The 23,043-nt window shown below is 50.5% G+C and overlaps 1 protein-coding gene across 1 annotated transcript in view; it reads left to right on the plus strand.

Moving 5' to 3' along the window:
* Positions 1-22,609, plus strand: part of DOCK2 (dedicator of cytokinesis 2) — a 392,475-nt gene extending 369,866 nt beyond the window's left edge. The window contains exons 42-52 of the mRNA XM_075996281.1: positions 268-349; positions 1,622-1,706; positions 2,514-2,600; positions 8,543-8,719; positions 10,089-10,172; positions 16,562-16,699; positions 18,175-18,302; positions 19,204-19,375; positions 20,353-20,473; positions 21,021-21,163; positions 22,043-22,609. Coding sequence (XP_075852396.1) covers positions 268-349; positions 1,622-1,706; positions 2,514-2,600; positions 8,543-8,719; positions 10,089-10,172; positions 16,562-16,699; positions 18,175-18,302; positions 19,204-19,375; positions 20,353-20,473; positions 21,021-21,163; positions 22,043-22,105 — 1,280 coding nt within the window. The 3' untranslated portion in view covers positions 22,106-22,609. The remainder of the gene's footprint in view (positions 1-267; positions 350-1,621; positions 1,707-2,513; positions 2,601-8,542; positions 8,720-10,088; positions 10,173-16,561; positions 16,700-18,174; positions 18,303-19,203; positions 19,376-20,352; positions 20,474-21,020; positions 21,164-22,042) is intronic.
* Positions 22,610-23,043: the final 434 nt, after the last annotated feature.

Genomic DNA, 23,043 nt, shown 5'->3' on the forward strand with positions numbered 1-23,043 from the left:
GATAATGGTAATTAAGAGACATCACTAGCCAACTACGTTAGCAGGAGCTGAGCCCTGGAATAGGTTTTCAGGTGACAGGCAGCTCTGACAAGGACCTTGGTGGCTGCACATTGGTCATTAGTACCTAGTTGGCAGCCAGAAAACTGAGCTTGATCATGCAATAAAAAGAAGGGTTGGCCTGGAAGGTCTTAGCTGGGACCTGCTAGGCTTGGAGCTGTCCCTGCAGCCAACAGATGTGTTCTAAGTCCTTAACTTCAGGGATTCCAGACATCCAGTGTTTCACTGTCCAGCCGGTCCTGGACGAACACCCCAGGTTGAAGAATAAGCCGGTGCCCGACCAGATCATAAAGTAAGACCCACAGCACCCTGGGAAGACAAGTGGGGAAGAAAACCATTCCTCGGGTCTCAGAACAGCCCCAGTGCCCTCTAGTCCCCTCTCTATCCCAGCCAGTCTGTCCCCCATTTACCTCTTGGGAGAAGAATCACCCCAATTAGGTAGGCGCTGCCCCTGACCAGGCTGAAGTGGAGACAGAGGGAGGGCAGGTTCTGGCTTGGCTGCCGCACAGCGAATACTCCGGGAGCGTCCGGGGGAGTCACTGAACTGGATGCGGAGAGCTCAGGTTGATCCCGAGTGGCCCCGAGGAACCTGCATCCAGAGGGTGTGGCTGAGCAGGCGACAGGCAGAGTGGGGACGGGGGGGTCTTGGTCATGCTGAGCATGTGTTCCCAAAGGAACATCTTTTCAGTGCTTGTGAAGGTGGCGCGTTGATGGTAGGTGTGTTCAGGCTCTGATGAAGGGACGTTAGAGGAAGCAGCGTGAAGGCAGGTGTCCATCTGTTCAATGTCAGCTTGCAAGGTCATTGGTGAGGCCACGAGGTGGAGGCTCTGGGGGACACAGGCTGCATCCCCCAGCTGCCCAGATCACCCTCCAACACCCCCGTACCCAATGGAGCACCTTAAGTGTCTTACATTAAGTCAGCATCTCTGGGTAGAGCAGTCAGAGAAAGGGGGAGGAAGGGCCCTTTCCTTGAGGGGGGGGGCCCTCCCAGCAGCCTCATGCCAGTGCCACGGCCGAGCAGGTGTCGCTCCACTTGGATCGCAGCCTCCTCTTCCCCTCTGGATTGGGCACGGTGAGCAGAGGGTGACAACTATGCGGCTAGCACAGCATCTGCCGGACCCGAGTTAGAACCTCACTAGGGATTCAGGAAGACTGATTTTGGGGGATGACTGCGATAACTAAAGAAATCCTTCGAGGACACCCCTGGGACATTAGGCTCAGACCTGAGGTCTCTGTGGCTCCTTTGTTGGAGTCACAAGAAATGATGACCTAGGCTGTCCTATCTGCATTAATGCCAGAACTCCAATTGCTTAGATACTTTAGGGATGCCATGTTCTCGTGAGGGCACAAGTCCAGTCTACCTTCTACATTGCCTTGCTAGGAAAGCCTGTGCAAGAGTCACTTTTATGGAGCCCAGAACACAGATCCTGATTTTAAATGCTACCCCACGGACTCTGCCAGACCTCCAGTTTGCTGTATGAGCCTCCCTGGACAGTGCAGGGTCAGGCGGGTGTCCGCAGCCAGGCACAGCTTCCAGGAGCCTCTGCCTCTTCTTGTCTTTCAGCTTTTACAAATCCAACCACGTGCAAAGATTCCACTACTCCCGGCCTGTACGCAGGGGGACCGTAGACCCCGAGAATGAGTTTGCTGTGAGTATCTCCCCTACCCGTGTTCATTCCCCTGGGCCTCCTTGAGCAACCAGAGCGTGCATCCGCCAGCCTCAGAGTGGGAAGGAACTTGATCCAAAGCCAAAGAAGATAAAACTAACCCAGGGATACAATGACACCCATTCCACCGTCTCTTCCACGGGGTTGGTCTTCTCATTGCTTGAGCCTTTTCTCTTTTAAGATGGAACCTGGGCCTTGTGTCACATACATTCTTTTCACCACGGGACACTCAGCCCTTTCCGGCAGGTAGAAACCCTCAGGCTGAGAGGCGGGTGTTGAAGTCAAACCTCCCAGCAGACACCAGTAAGAGGCCACAGCAACTCAGTCATTATTGTCCCCCGAGCGCCTGTCCCCTGTGTGTGTGTTCAGCAGGAGGACCTGTCTTCTTCTATTCCCAGGGGCTGAGGTTGGAATGAGGACATGGCTCCATGTCCCTCTCAGCTCTTTATTCTTAATATTTTGGGGGTCACTGCCTCTTTGAGAATCTAACGAACAACGTGGACCCTATCCCTGGAACATGCAAACAGACACATTCAATATTGCTTAAAAATTCAGACTGTTAATAAACCCAGGTTAAAATATACTTGGTCTAAGTCCAAGGTGAGTTTAAACTTCATGTTGGGAAAGAATCTTAAGGGTAAGGTGAGAGTGTGTTTCTGGGTCTTGCAATATTTATTCTGCTTTCGGTGGATGAAAGGCTAGGGGGTTGGCTGGGTTTCTGCCAAGCTTCTCGGATACCCGGTTGCATAAGTGTGTTGCTTTCCTGCCCTGCCCCGCGCCCTCGGACAGTCGATGTGGATCGAGAGAACCTCCTTCGTGACTGCGTACAAGCTTCCGGGGATCCTGCGCTGGTTCGAGGTGGTGCACATGTCCCAGGTGAGTCAGGCGTTCGTTCGTGGGGGCCTCGCTCCCTCTGATGGGCAGGGCATAGCCCGCCTCAGGGGGTCGCTTTACAGAGGGGACGTGTTCTTGTTTGAAGCTACTGTGGGAGTCCCAGAACTCCAGTGCGGGAAGAGACCCAAGGCAGCATCCAGAGTAGCCGCTTGCAGATTTTTTTTAAGCATCAGATAACTTTTCTATTCCCTACAAATGAAACTTTCCACCCAATAAAAAAGCTGATGAATGGGGAGCCGCTACAGTGGGGGTGGGCATGGCAGAGGGCCTGGAACTGCATCTACTCGATCACCCCTTCATACTCCTTCCATCCCAGTAACTCCTTAGGGAGCACCTGTGCAGTATCCCACTATGAACCTATTTTATAGTTGGATAAACTGAGGCTCAGGGAGGAGAAATCGCACAGAGCCAGAGTTCTGGCTAGAATCCCAGTGTTTGAACTCCCTTGTGCAGATGGCATATATTTTGCTTCTCAGCACACCTTAAGGTCTCCATGAGCTCAGGCAGCGAAGGATCCTGTAGTTCCCAAGATACAAGGGAAGGGCCAGCATGGTTGTGGGGAAACCTTATAAATGGGGACATGTTCAGGATGTCTTACTTATTTATTCATCAAAAAAATATTTAGTGAGTACGTAACACATGTCAGACACTGTTCTCAGATGGGAGTTTCTGCAGTGGAGTTCACATTCTACTGGGAGAGACAGACTACATAAAGTAAATTCATAATATGCCAGATGGTGATAACCATGATAGAGAACATAAACCAGAAAGGTGATGGATGAGGATTGCTATTTTAAATAGGGTGGTCAGGGAACGCTTTCCTCTAAAATGGATTTTGAGCAAAGGCCTGGAGGAAGCGAGGAAGGGGTTCATGCAGACATCAAAGAGAGGGACCTTCCATCAGAGGGAACAGCAAGTGCAAAGGCCCTGGGGCCAGAACATGCTTATGTTCAGATCCAGACAGGTGAGGCTGAGTAATAGTAGTCTGACACCAGATCACGTAGGACCTAATAGACCCTCAAGAGGACTTTGCTTTTCCACTGGGTGAGACAGAGCCATGAGCAGAGAAGGCATGTTGTCTGACTCACGTTTTCAAGCTACTGTATTATCAGCATTGGGGCCATCTCACTCCAGCCCTGAATGCCCCCTCAGCTTCAGAGAATTTAGTAGGTCAGTAGCCCTCCTTTTCATAAGCGTTGCCTAGACCCTGGAAAAGTATAACAATGGTGAGGACAGCAACAAGCGTTGTTTTGAGTATGGGCTAAACTGTTCACATGTTCCTTTGAACCCCTTAATGACCCTGTGAGATAGATCTTATTATTCTCCCCATTTTGCAGATGAGGAAAGTGGAGGTGGAGAGTAAATTAGTGGGTTGTTTAATGTTAGTAACAGAGGTAGGGTTTTGCTTTAACCTCCCATATCAGGCACCTGGCCTGGACCCATTCTCTTCTTCATCAGAGTGTCCCCAGCCCACCCCAGCAAATAGCACCCTGGAAAGGAAGAAAGTATCTTTGCCCTTGGTTTATGGGACATGTCGGCACATGAAAAAATTTAATGAGTGTCCCAGGTACAGGGTCAAAAGCTTCATAGCATTATCCCACTTAATTCTCACAAAATCCTGTAGGTATGTTTATTTCATGGTTTTCAAGGTAAGGAGTCAGAAACTTTCTACCAATCTGTAGCCTCTGCCCACCAGCTCTGGCTGAACTCTGTCCCTTGGTGGTGCTCAGCAAGGCGCCTCTTCTCCTTCAGCCATTCCTGCTAGACTGTACTACCGCATTTCTCCTCAAATCTCTTATCATCTCCTGATAGACTACCTAATTTTCCTATTTGTTATTCTTAATATTAATTAATAGAATAGTAAATATAATATGCTAGACTATAAGCTACACTAGAATATAAATTCCAAAAAGACAGAGATTTTTGTCTATTTTATATCTGTCCTTCCTCCAAGTGCTAAGAATAGTCCCAGGTCCATAATAGATGTTAATGAAAAATACATCAATCAATCAATCAATCTATCTATATGTAGACACCCATAATGTCTGAACTGGTCACCTTATTTTATGAACTCACAATTCTGAAGTTAGGAAAGAAATAGTTGACATTTTTTACTTGCTCCTTCACCCCAGTACCTTCGACAGAAGAATTGAGAAAACATTCAAAACATTGATTAGAGTGAATTTATCTTTGATAGTCTTCTCACATGAGTTACCAAGAATTTCAGATGTCTCAGACACAAAAGCTTAATGCCCTGCTGTGTGACTCAGTTTCCAAGCATTTGTGTTTGTGTTCCATGAATTTACATCTTGTTCTCAGTTGTTTCTTTCATAAATTGTCATGACTACAGTATTTTTTTGTGTAGAGAGGTGTTTTCTGATTGAATGTAAGTGTAAGTTCTACTTATTGAGGATTCATTTCTTGTTCTTGGCTCTGAGAGCTGCCTGATCCAGGGATCAGAGATCCAAATTCAACACGGTCATCAGCAAGCTCTGTGATATGTTGGACAAGCTCTGTGTATCTCTGTAAATAACGGTTACAAAACTATGGAATTTCATACTGATAGGGATCCTAGGGGTCTTTTAGTCCAAATGCTATAAATTTAAATACCTTCAGAGCCCAGAATGATAAGGCAAAATATATGAAATAGTCATATTAAGACATCAGAGAGCAGTGGGGACTGTGGCAAACTGCAGTCGCAACCCTTCCCCCACTGAGTTAATTTTTAAAAGTGAGAATCAACGTGCTAGGTAAATGCTAGACCCTTGCAGTCCTCCAGTTTCTGTCTGGTTCTTCCTGGTTCTCATCCAACTGTACTATTTTGTATACGAGGAAACTGAGGCCCAGAGATAGGACTTAAACTGCCAAAGCAATCTGAGGCAGAAATCCAAGTAATAACAGCACCTTTCCTGTGCAGCTCATAGAATTCCTAGGGAGATTTAGGAAGACAGTACTGGTGAGATGCCTTTGAAAAATATGAAACTCCACCTAATTGTCAGGGGTTGCGATCACTTCCTCTTTTGTCTGATGCTTCTCCTTGCCCCCAAATACACACACATTTGCACATTTTTTTCCAAAGCATTTTCCCCTAATAATTCATTTTCCCTTCGCAGCAAGATCAGTAAGGGTTATTATACCTATAGTAAGAAACTGAGGCTCAACTTAGGAAAGAGACCAGAGAATTGAGGGCTTGACTAAGTCCCAAAAATCAGTTAATGGCAAGTGTGGTGTCAGGAAAAAACCAGAAATGCTTGAGTTCTCTTTCCAGCTCTGCCACCACGTGCCCAGGGACATGTGACTTAACCTGCTGTTGAAGAATTAAATGAGCACGTGTGTGACATGCCCAGCATGGGCTGGCACATAGGAGGCAATGGATAAATGGAGTCATCTTCAATATCATGATCATTAATTTTATTCCTGTTACCAGCTTCTGACGTCCAGGCCTTCCACCAAATGCATAACCCCATAACCATGCTCTAAGAGGTATATATTTGGTCTATACAAATGTCCTTAGGTGAGAAGCCAAAGGTATTTTCATTCTCTGTTCCTGACAGCTGTGATGAGGATAAAGATCTGGGAATCCAAAAATAGCTTCAAAAAATGAGGAGGAAAGCCAATCAATAGCTCTTTCCATTTTTAATGACTTACCTTAAAGCCTGAGTCTTTCAGATATGCTGGGCTATTGTTGCAACCCAGAGGCGGTGCAGGGCTCAGTCCAAGCGGTGGTGATAGATGTTCCTTGCAACTCAGTCTAGGCTTTGGCCCCTTAAAGCTCCTGCAGGGCTGCTCTGTGCACCGGGCAGATATTAGACTGTGGGTTTCGGTGTGTAGGATTATGGACTGCAGCCCCTGCCAGGGCAAGCAGCATTCCCTCCTGTTCACACCATGTGTGTACATGTGCAGGTATAGGGTGTGTGTGTACTGTGTGTGTCCATGCATGTGTGTGTGTGTATGTGTGCATATGAAGACTCCATTCTCTGAAACAAATTCAATAAGTGTGTTTGCATCACATACAACTCAATTCACATGCAGTGTAAAACTTGATTCTACACAAAAAAACAATAAAAAATAACAATTTTTTCATTAAATCAGAAAGGATCATTTTGTTTTTGAAGTTTTTATTCTATTTTCATAGTAAAACACAGTGGCCCAAGGGGGAAAAAATTGTTTTTCTAGTGTGGCAATCAATGTGTTAAAATAGCCAGTAATAAGATGATTTATGTAAGCCTCAGGGTGACCATAAAACAAAAGCCTATAATAGATAAACAAAAGATAAAAAGAAAAGACGCAAAGCACACTACTACAGAAAGCCATCAAACCACAAGAGAAGGAAGTAATAGAGGAGAAAGGAACAAAGAATCTATAAAACAACCAGAAAACAATTGACAAAATGGCACTAGTGAGTTCTTACCTGTCAATAATTACTTTGAATGTAAATGGATTAAATTCATCAATCAAAAGGCATTAAGTGGCTGAATGGACAAAGAAAAACAAGACTCATCTATATGCTGCCTATAAAAGTCTCATCTCACCATAAAGGACACTCATAGACTGAAAGTAAAGGAATAAAAAAAAGATATTCCATGCCAGTGAAACACAAAGAGAGAAGGGATAGCTATATTTACTTCAGACACAATAGACTTTAGGTAAAAAAAAAAAAAAAAAAACTGTAAGAAAAGACAAAGAAAGTCATTGTATAGTAATGAAAGTGTCAATTCATCAGAGGATATAACAATTGTAAATATATATGCACCCAACATTGGAGCACCTAAACATACAAAGCAAACATTAAGAGATCAGAAGGGAGACATAGATTGCAACACAATAATAGTAGGGATATTGTTACCCCACTTTTCAATATTGGACCAATCAGCCAGCCAGAAAATCGATGAGGAAACATTGCACTTTGCACGTTAGATCAAATGGGCCTAGCAGACGTATACAGTATGTTTGAACTAACTGCGACACAATACACATTCTTCTCAAGTGCACATGGAACATTCTCCAGGATAGGTCATATGTTAATCCACAAAACAAGTCTTAACAAATTAAAGAGTATTTACACTCAGTTGTAATTGTTTTAGTTCCATTCAGGGGTCAGCAAACTATGATTCATGGGCCAAATCTCCCCTGCCACTTATTTTTATAGAAAGTTTTATTGGAACAGCCATGCTCATTCATTTACATATTGCCTTAGCTGCTTTTGCCCTACAATAACAAGAGTTGAGTAGTCGCAACAGAGACCATCTGGCCTACAAATCCTAAAATATTTACTGTCTGGCCCTTTTACAGAAAATGTTTCCTGACCTCTAGTTCAGTTCTTTACTCTAGAGCCCATTGTCTTGCAAACTACACGGTTTGGCCAGTTGGCATCTCATGGCACTCTGTATTGCTTTCTAAGAGGTGCTGGGGAGGTATTTAGCTTTATCTTCCCAACTAAACCGAACCTGCCTGGGAACAGCAAACCCTCCACCAACAACCAGTCTTAGGCTCTACTGTGTGCTGGGCGGGGGGCTCACATTGCAAGCTGCTCTGATCTCTCCCACTAATTAATAGCTCCCACTTAGTAACCACTCAGCCAATACCCGCAGGGTTGAGCTGGAGCATGTTTCACCCAAGTAGTAAGACGGGCAAATCCTCTCTTGGGCACACTCAGCCTCTGAACCTCAGCAAGAGCCTCACCCTTTCTGCCTCTGCCCTCCCAGAGAAATGTTTTTCTTGCTGAGCAGACAGTCAGCCCTTCTATCCCCAGACAGCAGACAGCCCCCAGAGCTCACTAATTACAACAAAATCCTCCTACAGCTCCCCAGGGAGCATGACCTCATTTGAATTCCCACCCCAAGTAAAATCAATACCAATAATTAAATGTGTCTTTAAAGCGACCTGCTAAGGCCCTTTCTTCTTGGTGATCTTGTCTTCAACAGACCACAATCAGTCCTCTGGAGAACGCCATCGAGACCATGTCCACGGTCAACGAGAAGATCTTGATGATGATCAACCAGTACCAGGGCGACGAGAGCCTCCCCATCAACCCGCTGTCCATGCTCCTGAACGGCATCGTGGACCCGGCCGTCATGGGAGGCTTTGCCAAGTATGAGAAGGTGAGCGGCCCGGGTCCAGGCCTGGTGGGGGGCAGAGCGGTGGAGGGAGGGCCCGGGGGCAGACACGGCTGCCTGTTGCTGATCCGACTGTGGCTGTCCTTGTCCCCCAAAGGGACACCCAGCTTGGTTGGACCTCATTTAGCTCCAGCATTTCTTCAGCCTCGTGTCTTAGCTGAGCTGCCACCTCCTTCCCTCCCTCGTCACCACGCCCTGTGCTAGGACAGGCAGGGGCAAGGCTCATACGAGGCCGTTGGCTCACTGGGCAGATCCAGCAGCTCGGCAAAGGAAAGGCTCTGGGGTGACTGTGAGCCAGACCATAAAAGGACAGGGACCACAAATCGAAGTGCATGCCACTTGGATAAACCCCTTCCACAGAGGATTTGAAATGATGTGAATGGAAAGAAATGAAACTCAGAATATATGAAAAGACAGACAGAGCAGGAGATTAGCTGTAATTTAATGTCTAGGTCAGAATGGCCCTCCAGAACACCCCACATATCTGAACCACAGATTTCATTTTTGAGCTTCCTGGTATCCATGGCAAAAAGAGAAATAGCACCGGTTATGTGGGGTGGCAGGGGGAATACCAGTTTCTTAGTAGGGAGACATGGGTTCCTTGGCATTGAAGAATAGAAAATCCTTACTTGGTTTTCACATAGCAGGCATTAAAGGAAAGATGGACTTTCATTGTAATAAATTTCATGATGAATTTCCTATTATCTTTCCTATGTTATTCATTGACGTAAATCCAAGAACACAGCACAGTAGTACTGTGACAGTGGAGTCAGTCCTTCCAGCTGCCCTCAGACGCCCCACGCAGTCATTACCAGTAACCTCTTGCTCAGCCCTGAGGAGTGACAAGCTGTGCCCATATGCATGTGTGCACTCGTTAAGGACAGGAGCCCCAGAGAAGGCTGGGGGCTGCCACATTCGCTTCCAAGGGGAGTGGAACACGTGCTAAGTAAAACTCCTACTGAGCTCTTGTCCTCAGCTCTTGTCCACCGCTCTCCCACTGGAAGGTGCATCAGAATCGCCTGCAGGGTCCCCACCAGACCCCCAGAGGTTCTGATTCAGTAGGTCTGGGCTGGGGCCAGAGAATTTACATCTCTAACAAGTTCCCAGGTGATGTTACTGCTGCTGTCTGGGGGCCCCAGTTTGACAACAACTTTTCTGGAATTTGCAGCTGATCAGAGATTCCAGGCACAGACAACAGTGTCAGTCCCTACAGGTGTCTGACTGTTGTCTCATCCAAATGCCTGTGACCTCATTCCTGCCCCTCTCAAGCCAAATTTCCCCCTGCCAAAGAGATTGGTTGTGGGGTCCACACCAAATGATCAGGGATCCCAAAATTCCTGTCTGTCCTCCCCAGGCCTTCTTCACTGAAGAGTACATCAGGGACCACCCTGAGGACCAGGACAAGCTGAACCGCCTCAAGGACCTGATTGCGTGGCAGGTAAAGCAGAGCTCGACTCCTTCCTGTCCCCTCACTGTGGTTTGTTGGCCCTGAGCTGGGCTCCAGCTGACACGGCCTAATTTCACATGACCTGCTGTCCCTTGCTTTTATAGCCTCTTCTGACTTTATATCCTACCTTGCTCACCTTGGAACAGAGGTTTGGGCTGGTGCATGTGTGCAGGGCAGCAATGCTGTGCTGGATGTTGCGAAGGTTGCTTTGTTTGATGTCGCATTCAGGAGGCGGCTTTTCACAGTGGGACGAAAGAGAACACAAGCCCCCCACACACCCACCAGCACCTTCCCCCCACCACACCCAGCACAGGCCAATCAGATAATAGAAGACTTGGGCCCCCACCCCCACCTCTCCTCCTCCTAGGGCTGACCCAGTTTGTGGCAGTAATGCTCCAGAGGATCTCAGGTTTTGAAAATAATTGAGGTCTCTGTTTGGTCGGCCGTGGGTCAAAGGGTCTGCATCGCGCACCAGCTGCTGCTCGGCCAGAGGACGAAGAAGGCGCCGCCCGCCACCGCCCTGCTCCCCGGGCTGGCCACTCGTCTTCCTCTCTGTCCCTTCTCTCCTTGCATCCCTCTCCTTCTTTTGGACTCTTTCTTTCCTCCTCCTTTCTGTGCATCTGTCTCTGCCTTTCCCCCTCTGTCTTAGAAGCCTTTTGCTGCCACCGCTGGGCTCTCTGTCTTTTGCCTCTCTCCCACCCCCTTCTTATTCCTCTCTCAGCTTCTTTTCCTCTTCTCTTTTCCTCTCTCTCCCTCTCCCTGCAGAAGAAACAGTCTGCTAGATCCCTCCCATGGAGGCTTTCAAAGGCCCAGGCTTCCCTCCCAGCCTGGGGCAGACCCTTCCTCAAACATCACCAGCCCTGGGCTCTCAGCATCACACAGGGGGCTGCGGAGGGGGGCAGGGGCGGGAGGAGAGTGGTGAGCGCAGGGGCAGGGAGCAGAGCTTGCAGCTGCCTGCCTCCCTCCCTTCTTGCCAGTCACTGTGCAAAGAAAAGCAAGCTTTTGTGGCAGGGAGTTTTTGTTACTCTAGGGAAATCAGGGAATGAGAAGCATTGGGTGCAGCCTTTTTTCTTAAAATAAGGATTCCTAATTCAGGTCCTTCTCTGCCTCTGCCAATTTATGCAAAGTGGGGCTTTAAAAATGAAACACCAAGCGCTGCACAGACGCACTTTTTCTGAATGCATTTTGTGTGTCTGTCTGGAATTTTCTCTCCATTTATACCTTGTGCCACCTGTGCAACTCAAATATCCCCGAGGTCCCAGCCTCCCAGGATCATTATGCCCTTTAATATTCCAATAATGACATTCTCCTTCACTACCTCCAACGTGGGAAACAGGAAGGCCAGGCTTTGATGGCTCCCATCCTCAGATATTCCCAGTGTGCCCAGGGAAGGCTAACATGTCATACAAATTCACGTAGTTGTTGAGTGTCACTGTCAATCCCAACACTGCCCTGGCCCTCTCTATTGGGGACCTCTTCCCACCTGGTAACAGCTTCTCCATGCTGTGTCCACCGCACCCAGAGAATGCACTGCAGCCTCACAGCACAGCTAATGTGAGGATATACCTTCTAAGAAAATTCTACCAATATCTTGGAGCTAACGAGAGGGGCACTACCAACACGGAAGGGGAACTTTGAAAGCAGGTACCCTATGAAGACGTTACTGCTTCCAAAACCCGTTAGCTAGGCACCTTCAGACAGCGCCCCTAGTGGCCATCTCCACACTGCCCACTGCCCAGGCCACCTTGTTACAAGAGGCCTACTTAGTCCCCAAAGGAGATTGTCCTGGACCACGTCCCTCCCACCCAGAGCCCAGGCACCCTAACTATGGGCACCTGCACTCGAAAGATGCAGGCCTGATCATGGTGAAGGCCGGCTTTTCCACCAAGACACACAGCGGACGAGCTCTTCCTTGTCTGCTCCATGCCGGTCGTTCTTGCAGCCTGTACCCATTGCGTCTCCACTGTGTCCTAGACAGGCGCAGAGCCAGGCAGCAGAGATCGCATGGACAAAATCGGGCCTGTTCCTTGCCCACTTGGAGCTTCATTCTAGATCAGATCTTGGTTTTGCAAAGCCAGGTACACTTTGGATTTTCTCAGAACACGAGGGTCTTAGATTTCAAAGGGGAATGAGTGCACTTGCACCTCTAGCAACCCAACGAAGGCTGAAGCTTTCAAAGTGCATTTGGTAGTCAAGATTTCACAGATTTCATGACAGAGAGCTTCTTATTTTCCTCTATATTTATTGGCATGAAAAGATGTCTATAATACATTCTTCTTTTAGACTTTTTATTGGAAAATATAACATACAGAAAAGTATACATAAGATATATAGCTCACTGATTTATCACAAAGCATGCACCCTTGGGACCTCCACCCAGATGGAGAAATAGAATTCTGCTGGTGCCCCTAAGCCCACCTTATGCTCTTGTGCAGCCATCACCATCTTGCCTCAAGAGTGACCACCACCCTGCTTTTAGAGTAGTCATATCCTTGCTTTTTAAAAATAGTTTTACCACCCAAGCATTTATTCTTAAGCACGGTAGTTTACTTTTGCTTATTTTTTTTACCTCTATATAAACAAAATCACATAGTATGCATTCTTTTGTGTCTAACTTATTTTGCGCAATATTATGTTGGTGAGAGTCATTCATTTTGGTGTACATAGCTATCTATCTTTCATTTTCATTGCTGTGTAGTAGTCCATACAGCTGGATTGCATAACTATACCAAAATGTATTTATTTGTTTTTCTACTGGTGGAGAATTGGGTTGATTTCAGTTTGGGGTTATTATAAATCAAGCTGTTCTGAACGTGTGTGTGTGTCCTTTTGGAACACATATGCACAATTTCTGTTGGGTGTATACCTAGGCATAGAATTGCTTGATCATAGTATGTGAGAGTATTTAGCTTTAGTAGATAGTGACAAACTTCTGTCACCATAAGTTAGGTTAGTTTGGCCTGTTCTTGAACTTCTTATAAATCGTTATTAATATTATCCAGTATGTGCTATGGTATGTCTGGCTTCTTTTGCTCAACGTAATGTGTTTAAGATTCATCCAGTTTGTTGCATATATCAGAGGTTTGACTTTTTTGTTTTTAAGTGTAATCTGTTGTACAAGTATGCAGTGTGACAGTAATTTACCAATTTATCCGTTCTTTCTTTGGTAGACATTTTGGTTGTTTTCAGCTTTCATAAGTAAAGTTGCTATGAACATTCTTGTTCGTGTCTTCGACATAAGCACTGAATTCCCTTGGTATATACATCGAGTTGTGGAATTGCTGCATCATGCATATTTACTAGATACGAAAAGTAGTTTTCCAAAGTGGCTGAACCAATTTTCACTCCCACCAACTTAGTTTTTTGTTTTTAAATGACATCCCTTGAGTCATAACTCCCACCAACTTCTAAGAGTGAGTTGCTTCACATTCTCACTGACACTTTATACTGTATTTTTAATTTTAGTCCTTCTGGTGGCTATATAATGGTATCTCGGTTTAGTCTTAATTTACCTTTACACATGCTTACTGCTAATTGGAGTACCCTTTTGTGAAATACTTGTCGAAATCTTTTACTTATTTTATTGAGTTGTGTATATATATATATATATATATATATATATATATATTTGTAGACAGGCTAGAGTGCAGTGGTGTCATCATAGCTCACTGTAACCTCAAACTCCTGGGCTCAAGCAATCCTCCCACCTCAGCCTCCTGAGTAGCTGGGACCGCAGGATCATGCCACCACATCTGGCTAACTTTTTAAAAATTCTTTGTAGAGATGGGGACTCACTGTGTTGCCCAAGCTGGTCTCGAACTCATGGGCTCAAGTAATCCTCCTGCTTCAACCTCTCCAGTAGCTGGCCACTGCGCCTGGCCTTCTTATGATTTCCCATAGTGTGTACCTTCTGTAGTGAGACTCCCTTCTCAATCCTGGTATTGGTTATTGGCGCCTTCTGTCTTCTCGATTAGTCTTTTCAGGGGTTCATCATCGTTAAGTCTTTTCAAGAACCAACTTTCGACTTTGTTGATCTTCTCTGTTGTAAGTTTATTTTCTTTTTCATTCATATCTACACTTTATTATTTCTATCCTTTTGCTCTCTTTGGATTTAATTTATTGTTCTTTTACTAATATCTTGAGATGGCCACTTAGCTAATCAATTTTCTCTCTTTTCTAATATTTAACACTAAAGCTATAAATTTACCTCCATTTACTATCTTAAAACTATATCTCACTACTTTTTATATGTAATATTTCCATCATTATTCATTTTTATATAAAATCCGTCTCTTTTCTCCATGGATGGATGATCTTTTCTGTTTCTATGTATTAATTAAAATTTTTTTAAAATAATGTTTTCTTAGTCTCTCTTTAGTTTATGTTTCTTCCAAATTGTTTGGGTTTTCTTTCCTTGCTTCCCTCCCTCCTTCCTTCCCTCTCTCATTCCCTCCTTCCCTCCTTCCTTTTATACTGGAGAATTTTCTCTGATATGTATGGTGACCCTCGGCAGCATCTTCATAGTTAAGAGTGGGGCTAAAAGAAAATGTGTGACCGCGAGAAGGAGCCTTGTCAGCTGGGTGGCCCTGCTGTATGGTAGCTGAGTGATTCTCAAATGTCTGTCCCTCCACGGGCCACTCACCTCCCCCGGAGTCAGGCCCTTCCAGCTGCTGCAAAGGAGGATGATCCCGACCGACCCCTGCGCTGCTGGCCGTTTGGGGATTGGGCAGCGCAGGCCCTGCTCTCCGCTGCAGACTTTCCCTTCAACCCTCGTTTCCAGTCTGGCTCCTCATCCTGCCCCCCGTTGTGCCTGGTCTCCCTGAGCCCAGAGCTCCTGGTTCTGAATGTTCTAGAGGATAAGCCACTTCTTGGGAAAGTGGGAAAATACAGCACCTGGCTACAGGTGAGGCAGTGGGCACCTGGCACTCACCTGCCTTGACACAGAGCCCAGCCGGCCCTCTGCATCTGGCCCTCAGCCCACCCAGCGCCCCCAATCCCTGAGCCCCTCCTGGGCTCCCAAAGGCAGGTGGCCTTTTCTAATCACCAGCTCCCCACTGTGTTCTGGAAGGTCAGTTGCATCCTCCATCCTCCTTCCACTGGCAGGTAGCGTGGGGCAGGTTCGTGGACGTCCCCACGCTGCACTGAGATATCAGTGTCTCCTTCACCTCGTCGTGTCAGGGGGACTTCCAAGAGAAGGAGCCAGAAATATCTTTACCTTACCATCATAACAGGGTAGGGTTAGGCTTTTTCCAAAGTAATGCATAGTCTCCCCCTTTGCACCCCTGTTTCTGTCCCTCCCCAAGGCCACACTGCTAGTGTCCTGAGCTTCTCCTTTGAGCAGTGGCCGAGTGGCTCTGCAGGTCCCCTTGCTGTGTCTGCCACTCAGATAGCATGCGTCCACCTCCCCCATGGGGGAATAAGACTTTACCTCCCTCTCGCCAGTCCACCCTCCTCCCTCGCCTTCCCTGGGCTTGGCCATCACTGTTCAAGCTCCCTGCTGGTGGGTCAACTCCGTGGTGTCAAAGCGCTCACGTCTTTATCTGCAGCCACATAATGTCGGGCCTCCCTGTTGCAAGATGAGGCTGTGCCCACTCCTCCTTTTCCTCTCAGCTCTTCCCTTCCTCTTTCTCCCACCTCTGACGTTCAAACTTTCACTTTTGTGTTGCCAAGAACCTCTAGGTGAGATTGCTCTCCTGGTCCCCACGTTCCGGGCCTCAGTAGATTGTGTAAGGGGGCGATTTCCCCGAGCTCATGGCCTCTGACGTGGGGGGGGGGGGTCCAGCCCTCCTGTGCGGCAGGGGCAGCTGGGTCTTCTCCCCTTCCCGAGCAAGCCCCAAGGTGGCGGCTTCCCCTGTTCCCCGTGGCTGGGGACCCTGTGTTCCGGTCTCTGAGGACCCCGGCCCCCTTGGTGGATTTTTTATTTTATTTTATTTTTTTTTGAGACAGAGTCTTGCTTTGTTGCCTAGGCTAGAGTGAGTGCTGTGGCGTCAGCCTAGCTCACAGCAGCCTCAAACTTCTGGCCTCAAGCGATCCTCCTGCCTCAGCCTCCCGAGTAGCTGGGACTACAGGCATGCGCCACCATGCCCGGCTAATTTTTTGTGTATATATATATATATATATATATATATATTTGTTGGTCAATTAATTTATTTCTATTTTTAGTAGAGACGAGGTCTCGCTCAGGCTGGTTTCGAACTCCTGACCTCGAGCAATCTGCCTGCCTTGGCCTCCCAGAGTGCTAGGATTACAGGCGTAAGCCACCACACCCGGCCCCCTTGATGGATTCTTAGCAGACTGGACTTCAGCTGCAGTGGCAGGCCGGGTCCCTGGCTGAGGCCCGCTGGCCGACCCGGGCTCACCGTTCTCTGTTTCCTCCCCAGATCCCCTTCCTGGGGGCCGGGATTAAGATCCACGAGAAAAGGGTGTCGGAAAACCTGCGTCCGTTCCATGACCGGATGGAGGAGTGCTTCAAGAGCCTGAAAGTGAAGGTGGAGAAGGAGTATGGCGTCAGGGAGATGGTGCGTGCGGTCCCCGTGGCCAGAAGGGGTGCAGCGGGGCAGGGTGGGGCCGGGAAGGCCGGCGAGACTGGAGTGGGAAGGGACCCGTCGCGGGGACCTGCCTCCAAAGAGCCAGCGTGGCTGGAGCCATCCAGGGGAACCTTCCCGTAAGCCTAGTCCCTGAAATCCACCCCCACATAAACTCCACTTGCACTTGGGACTGTGTGAACACGTTACTCAAAGGACTCTGTAATAATCAAAGCTACGGTGATGAAGCACCTACTGTGTGCCAGGCCTGATCAGAGCACCTGACATCTACTGGGTCATTTAATCCTCACAGGCCTGGGAGGGAGGAATTATTTTAAACCCCTTGTATCCCTTCAGAGGGTCCAGGAGCTGCATAGCAAATGAGTGTGGGTCCGAGCCTGCACCTGGTTCTGGTGGCTCAAGGCCACTGCTTTTGGCACTAAGCTCCTTGGCCCCAAGAAGCCACTGGCCTGGTGCTCACAGTGACATCTTCTTTATCCTCTTCCTTATAAAATGGAACTACGGAATGTTAAGGCTGTGTAGTCCATTAAAAATCAGCTGGTTCAGCCTTCCCATTTTACAGATGGGAAAACTGAGACCCAGAGAGGGGAAGTGAGTTACTGGAAGAGCGTAGAGGTAAACTCAGGTCTTTTATGATTCAAGATTTTTTCCCATGAGATGGGTTCTCACTGTCAACACTGTGAGAAGCCCTTGAAATGTCACTCTGATGCAAACTGCCTGGAGTTAGGTCACCTTGCCCAGGCCGAGCACAGTCTTAGATTCCTCCTGCTTCAGGAGCCACCCACAAGCCCCAGGGTCCCCAGGCCACCCACACTTCTGCCCAGCTGGTGACAAATTTGGGGGTTCCCACCACCTGGCCAGGTTTGGTAATTTACTAGAACAATGACGCACAGATCTCAGGAAAGCCCTATACTTACGACTTCGGTTTGTGATGTAAGTCAAGACCAGCCAGATAAAGAGATGCACAGGCTGAGTCCTGGGAAGGTCCCAGACGAGAAGCTCCCATGTCCCCAGGCCGCGTCCCCCTTCCAGCACCTCGCTGTATGGCACTGACCAGGAAGGCTCACCGGCGCCAGCGTGCCGGGGTTTTTATAGGGTTTCACTATGTATCATGCCTGATTGGACCGCTGGCCACGTGACTCAAGTCAACCTCCAGCCCCGTCCAGTCCCTAGCGGTTGAGCTGGCGTCACATGGCCGAAAGCCCCTGTAACCACAGGGCTGGTCTTTCTGGCCATCGGGAGCCTTCCTGTTAGCATAATTTTGGGGACAGTCCAGCGGGGCACCCGTGACTCACAAAGACACTCCTGTCACATGCGAAAAAATTCCCAGGATTTAGATTTACCTCCCGGAAGCCGGGAATGAAGGTCACATTCCTCACTCTACCGCCACCTCCAGCCTCAGCCGTGTGCGACGCCCTGCTCAGCCCCACTCTGTTCTCCCCCCGCAGCCCGACTTCGACGACAGGAGGGTGGGCCGCCCCCGGTCCATGCTGCGCTCCTACAGCCAGATGTCCATCATCTCGCTGGCTTCCATGAACTCCGACTGCAGCACCCCCAGCAAGACCACCTCCGAGAGGTCTGTCCCTGCCCCGCAGCCCCCGCACCCTGCCGCCCTGGCCCAAGCCCCAAACTCCGCTCCCCCCTCGCCCAGCAGCCTCCCTCCTGCTTCCCCCTCGCCCTTTCAAATAAGCCACTCCCCACCCGGAGCCTGGAAACCTCATGACGACCCCAGGAGGCTGGGCGTCCCCAACTCCCAGTCCAGTGATCTCTGCAGGCCAGCCAGAGCTCCTCACCCGGCCTGCATCCCTCTGGAATGTTCTCACCTCTGACGGGCAGTTCCTTCCCTCCCGAGGGAAGGACCAGGACGGGATGTCCCCAGCGCAGAGCTCCTCCTCCTGCACCCCCACACCCTGCTGGGGCCTCCCTCCCCTCGCCTCCTCCTCTTCCTGGAGGCTCTGGCTCTTCCCCGCCCAGCGCCGCTGTTCTCGTGATAGACCCCACGAACGACCCGGCGCACGCCGGTGCCAGGAATGTGCCCAGGGTTCCTGGGACCTGGCCTCGTGGCCACTCTGCAAGGTCACCGCAAAGGGCCCTGTTTATGGAAAAGGAAATGATGACTCCAAGCAGTTTAGGAATTTACCCAGAGTCATTCAGCTAAGAAGTGCCAGTGCCTGGATTTGAACCCAAATCCGTATTTTTAATCAGTTTTGTCTCCTCCCCACCAGTTTCTTTTTTATGTTTCATCTCCTTCAATTTCATTTTACCACGAATGAAATAAAATAAATTTTATTTACTTCATTTGAATGTTTGGAAATCGAGCAAATGTCTCCCCAATTCTCTGCCAGGCTAGCTGACCTGTAGTGACCCCGTAGTGGCAGTTCAGGTAGCACAGAGGCCCTTTGGCCCCCTGCGTCCCTGCAAGGCAGTCCCCTGCAGCTCTAACCGCAGCTCCCACTGCTGTCCCCCTTGCCCTTCAGCTTCGACCTGGAACTGGCACCGCCCAGGACCCCGAGAGCGGAGCCGGAGGAGCCCATCTCCCCGGGGAGCACGCTGCCCGAGGTCAAGCTGCGCCGGTCTAAGAAGCGCACGAAGAGGAGCAGCGTGGTGTTCGCCGACGAGAAGTCAGCGGCCGAGTCGGACCTGAAGCGGGTGAGCGGCCGGGGCCCGTTGCCCTCGGGCACCGTCGGCAAATCTCTGCGGCGTGCCGGGCACGATGCCCGGCTCCGAGGCCCGTCTCGCTCAAGCCTGGTGCCGTGGGGATCCGGAGGCGGCACTGGGGTGCAGGGAGGGGACCCCATGCTCGTGTGGCGGATGGCTGGGGCCAGACGCGGCCAGGCTCTGAGCCCAGGCGTCGCACCCCAGAGCCCGAGCGTGTCCCCTCTGCCCTCACAGGGCTTTGCGAGGCCGGGAGAAGCAGCCCGTTCTCCACCGGCCGGAGAGCGGCCAGCCTGGGGAGGGGCAGGGTGTTCCTGCAGCCGCCGCCCTCTGTCCCCGGCCTGGGGCCATTCTAACCACTGACACCTCAGACTCCCCACCTCCTCCTTTGCACCCGGAGCCCAGGCGGGAGTGAAGAGACGGAATCTCACTGCCTCGGCTTCCAGAGTTTGGTCTTGCAAACTAATAACTCTTTAGTCATGAGACTCGATGTCAGACAGCCCTGGGCTCGAGCTTAATTTTCCCCTGAAAAGAGGTTTGTTGAAAATGTTCTGGGTAGCTGGGAGGAGGACGGGGTGATCTGCCCTGGCAAGGGAGGTGCCAGATGAAAGGGCAACGAGCCTCCATGCCTTCCGGTGGACAGAGGACGCTCCACAAACCTGCCAGTGGGCACCAGAGGCTACTCTTGCCCAGGGGGAAAAGGATGGAAATGTCTTCCGTGTTTCACAATTCTAGGGGGCACCATTCACACGATAGTCTAAATGAATGCCCCCCCATACCCCTGGAGTTGTACAGTATGCAACCTGTGCAACCATACATGGCAGGCTGGCATGGAACGTTATAAGACAAAATAGATGAACTTGGAGCTGGATTCATAGAAATGATGGCAAGCCTTCATCTCTGGCATTTCAAGGACCAGATCTGCCTCATGCTAAGCCTCTCTGGTGTGTGTGTGTGGTGTATTCATCCAGCTTTCCAGGAAGCACGAGTTCATGAGTGACACCAACCTCTCGGAGCATGCGGCCGTCCCCCCGAAGGCGTCCGTGCTCTCTCAGATGAGCTTTGCCAGCCAGTCCATGCCCACCATCCCAGGTACGTGCCCCGCCACCACCAGCCTGGGGAATAGAGATAGTGCAGGCCCCAGCCTGGCGGGTGGAGGATGGATGGGGCCCGTGTCTACACAGCACAGCAGACCAGGCGTCCTGGTCCTGAAGGTGAGAGGCTCTGCTCAGAGCCCCCATCTGATCTCTGTCCGCACCCACCCTTCCTGCGGGTGAAGCTATCCCAGCGACCTCCCCCGGGGCTGGGGTGCAGGTTTGCTGTCCCTCTGGCCCGGGATTCGCTGGGCATTCATTTGTCACACCAGGTGGCCCTGCATTCCTAGTTACCCAGGCCTCCCCGGGTAGGGGACAAGGCTTTGACTGGGTGCCAGGAGGCCGGGCCCCTGTCTGCAGGGCGGGCGGGCTTCGCCCCACGAGGACAGCTTCAACGCCCCCTGGCAAGGCGGGAAGTGGGCCTCCTGCTTGCCTCTTGGCACACAGGCCGCGTGACCCCCGGGTGCTGGCTGAGTCCCCAGCCGTCTCCCACCTTCCTCCCCCGCCTCGCCCACCCGCCCACCCGCGTCTCTGCTCTCCTCCAGCGCTCACGCTCTCGGTGGCCGGCATGCCGGGGCTGGACGGGGCCAGCACGTCCCCCCGCCTCAGCCAGACCTTCCTCCACCTCTCCGACGGCGACAAGAAGACGCTCAAACGGAAGAAGGTCAATCAGTTCTTCAAGACGATGGTGAGGACCCCGGCAGGTGGGAAGCAGGGAGGGTGTTGGCAGGGGGGAGGGAAGAGAGCAACGTGGAGAGAGAAGGAAACGGGGTGCGTGTGCGGTGCGTGTGCACACGCGGTCACTCCCGAGGAGGCGTGGTCGGGGCCCTGGGGTCTGGGAGTCTGTCCAGTGATGCCCAGAGCGCAGTTCTCTCCCCTGGGGCCCCAGGGGCCCCTCTGACCAGGACTGACCCTAGCGAGGGATGTGCAGGGCCCCGGGGACCCCAAACCAGTAGGTGGCCAGCCCTCGCCTCGGTCTCCCCTCGTGCTCCCACGCGAGCCCCCGCGGCCGCCGGCTTCGGAAGCTGAAAGCTCCTTTTCTCTTTGGAAGCACTTTGCTATCCAACTCGCATCGCAAACTCCTACAAAGTGAAGGCTAGTTTCCAAGCACTGACTCTTCAGGTCTCATCTCCTATGGCTACTCGTCAGTCTTTGCTTAAGATCAAGAAGGTAGCAGGACACTTCTGATCCTCGAGGCGACATTAGCCCAGAACCGCGCTGCTGTAAAATCGGGAGTGCACCTTGCAGGCCCCGCGCAAGCACTTCCCAAACATCGCCCCTGCCCATCTCCCTCCCGCCCAGGCAGGCGAGGGTTTGGCGAGGCTCAGAGGTCAGTAAGCGAGGGGCCCAGGTCACCCCAGCTAGTGAGGGGGCCGCGGACAGCAAAGCCTGGGTCAGTCCACTGCCGGGTCTGCGTCTCTGGCCAAAGTCAAGGTCACGGCAGCCCTCGCTCCCTGGGCGTTGGGCGGCGTAGGTGTCGGGGCCTCGTGATTGGAAAGCCCCGCTTCGGCACCCACGGCAACCCCGCCTTGGTGTTGTGCTTTTGTCTACTGTCTTCTCCCGAAAGCTGGCCAGCAAGTCGCCGGAAGAAGGCAAGCAGCTCTCGGACGCGCTGTCCACGGACCTGTGAGACGAGGCTGACCAGGACAGCGAGGGGCAGCCAGGGAGGGAAGCTTCCAGAAGAGGAGACACCGAGGCCTCAGGGAGGGGAGGCTGTCCTCATCAGTCGTCCTCACCCAGAGGAGACGGAGGGGCCGATTGGGTCCCAGAGCTCGAGTGGTGACGAGTGGTGACGAGCCCAGTGTCACGGGTGGGGGGAGGGGCGGCTGGTGGATTCTTGGACCTTGAGGGCCCGGCCAGGGCACCTTCTCTCAATCTGCCCCCCAGCAGCCTAGGCACGGCTTGTTACAGCCCGGTTTCCTAGGTACCAGGAGCTGTGCTTTCGTTCCATTTACTAAGTTCCAGAATTTAACAGAAAAGAAAAGCCTTTTAAATATTCTTTTTTATTTTATTTTAGGTTAACAGTTTTGTACTTTACATTTTTAAATGCGACCAACCTGGTCTCTTTTCTAGCTGTTAATGTCTGAGGTGTTGCTGTTTCTTACTGACAATAAAAAGTGGTTTGCTCAAATAAGCCTTGTTGCTTATTCCATTAGCTGAATCTGTTAGCCCGGGACTGGACAGGGGCTCCCGGGGTGAGAAGGCAGGAGCCTGGCCCTGGCCTTGCCCTCTGCCAAGTTCCCCCGGCTCCTTTATGCCACCCCCAGGGTCTTCCCCATGACTCTGCTTCCTTGGGGGCCGAGCCCGGGGCTGCCAGGACGCTGGGAACCTTGGCCTGGAATCTTCCTGGTGTTTCTGAACAGTGGAGAGCATCATGCTGCCTTTCTCTGCTTCTGGAAAAAAATGGCAACAGCCCCCAAGCCTGGTCACCCTAATAAAGACCCCAACCATTTGCTAAAGAGTCTCAGGTCCCGTAGATTCATGGTCCAGCCCTTGGATCCTGTCACCAGGTCAGAAGTGGTGGCTTTCCTTGGTGGAGTCCACACGTTTCTCCAATGAGGCCCGCGG

This window comes from Microcebus murinus, chromosome 21 (genome assembly GCF_040939455.1).
Source record: "Microcebus murinus isolate Inina chromosome 21, M.murinus_Inina_mat1.0, whole genome shotgun sequence".
Taxonomy (NCBI): Eukaryota; Metazoa; Chordata; class Mammalia; order Primates; family Cheirogaleidae; genus Microcebus; species Microcebus murinus.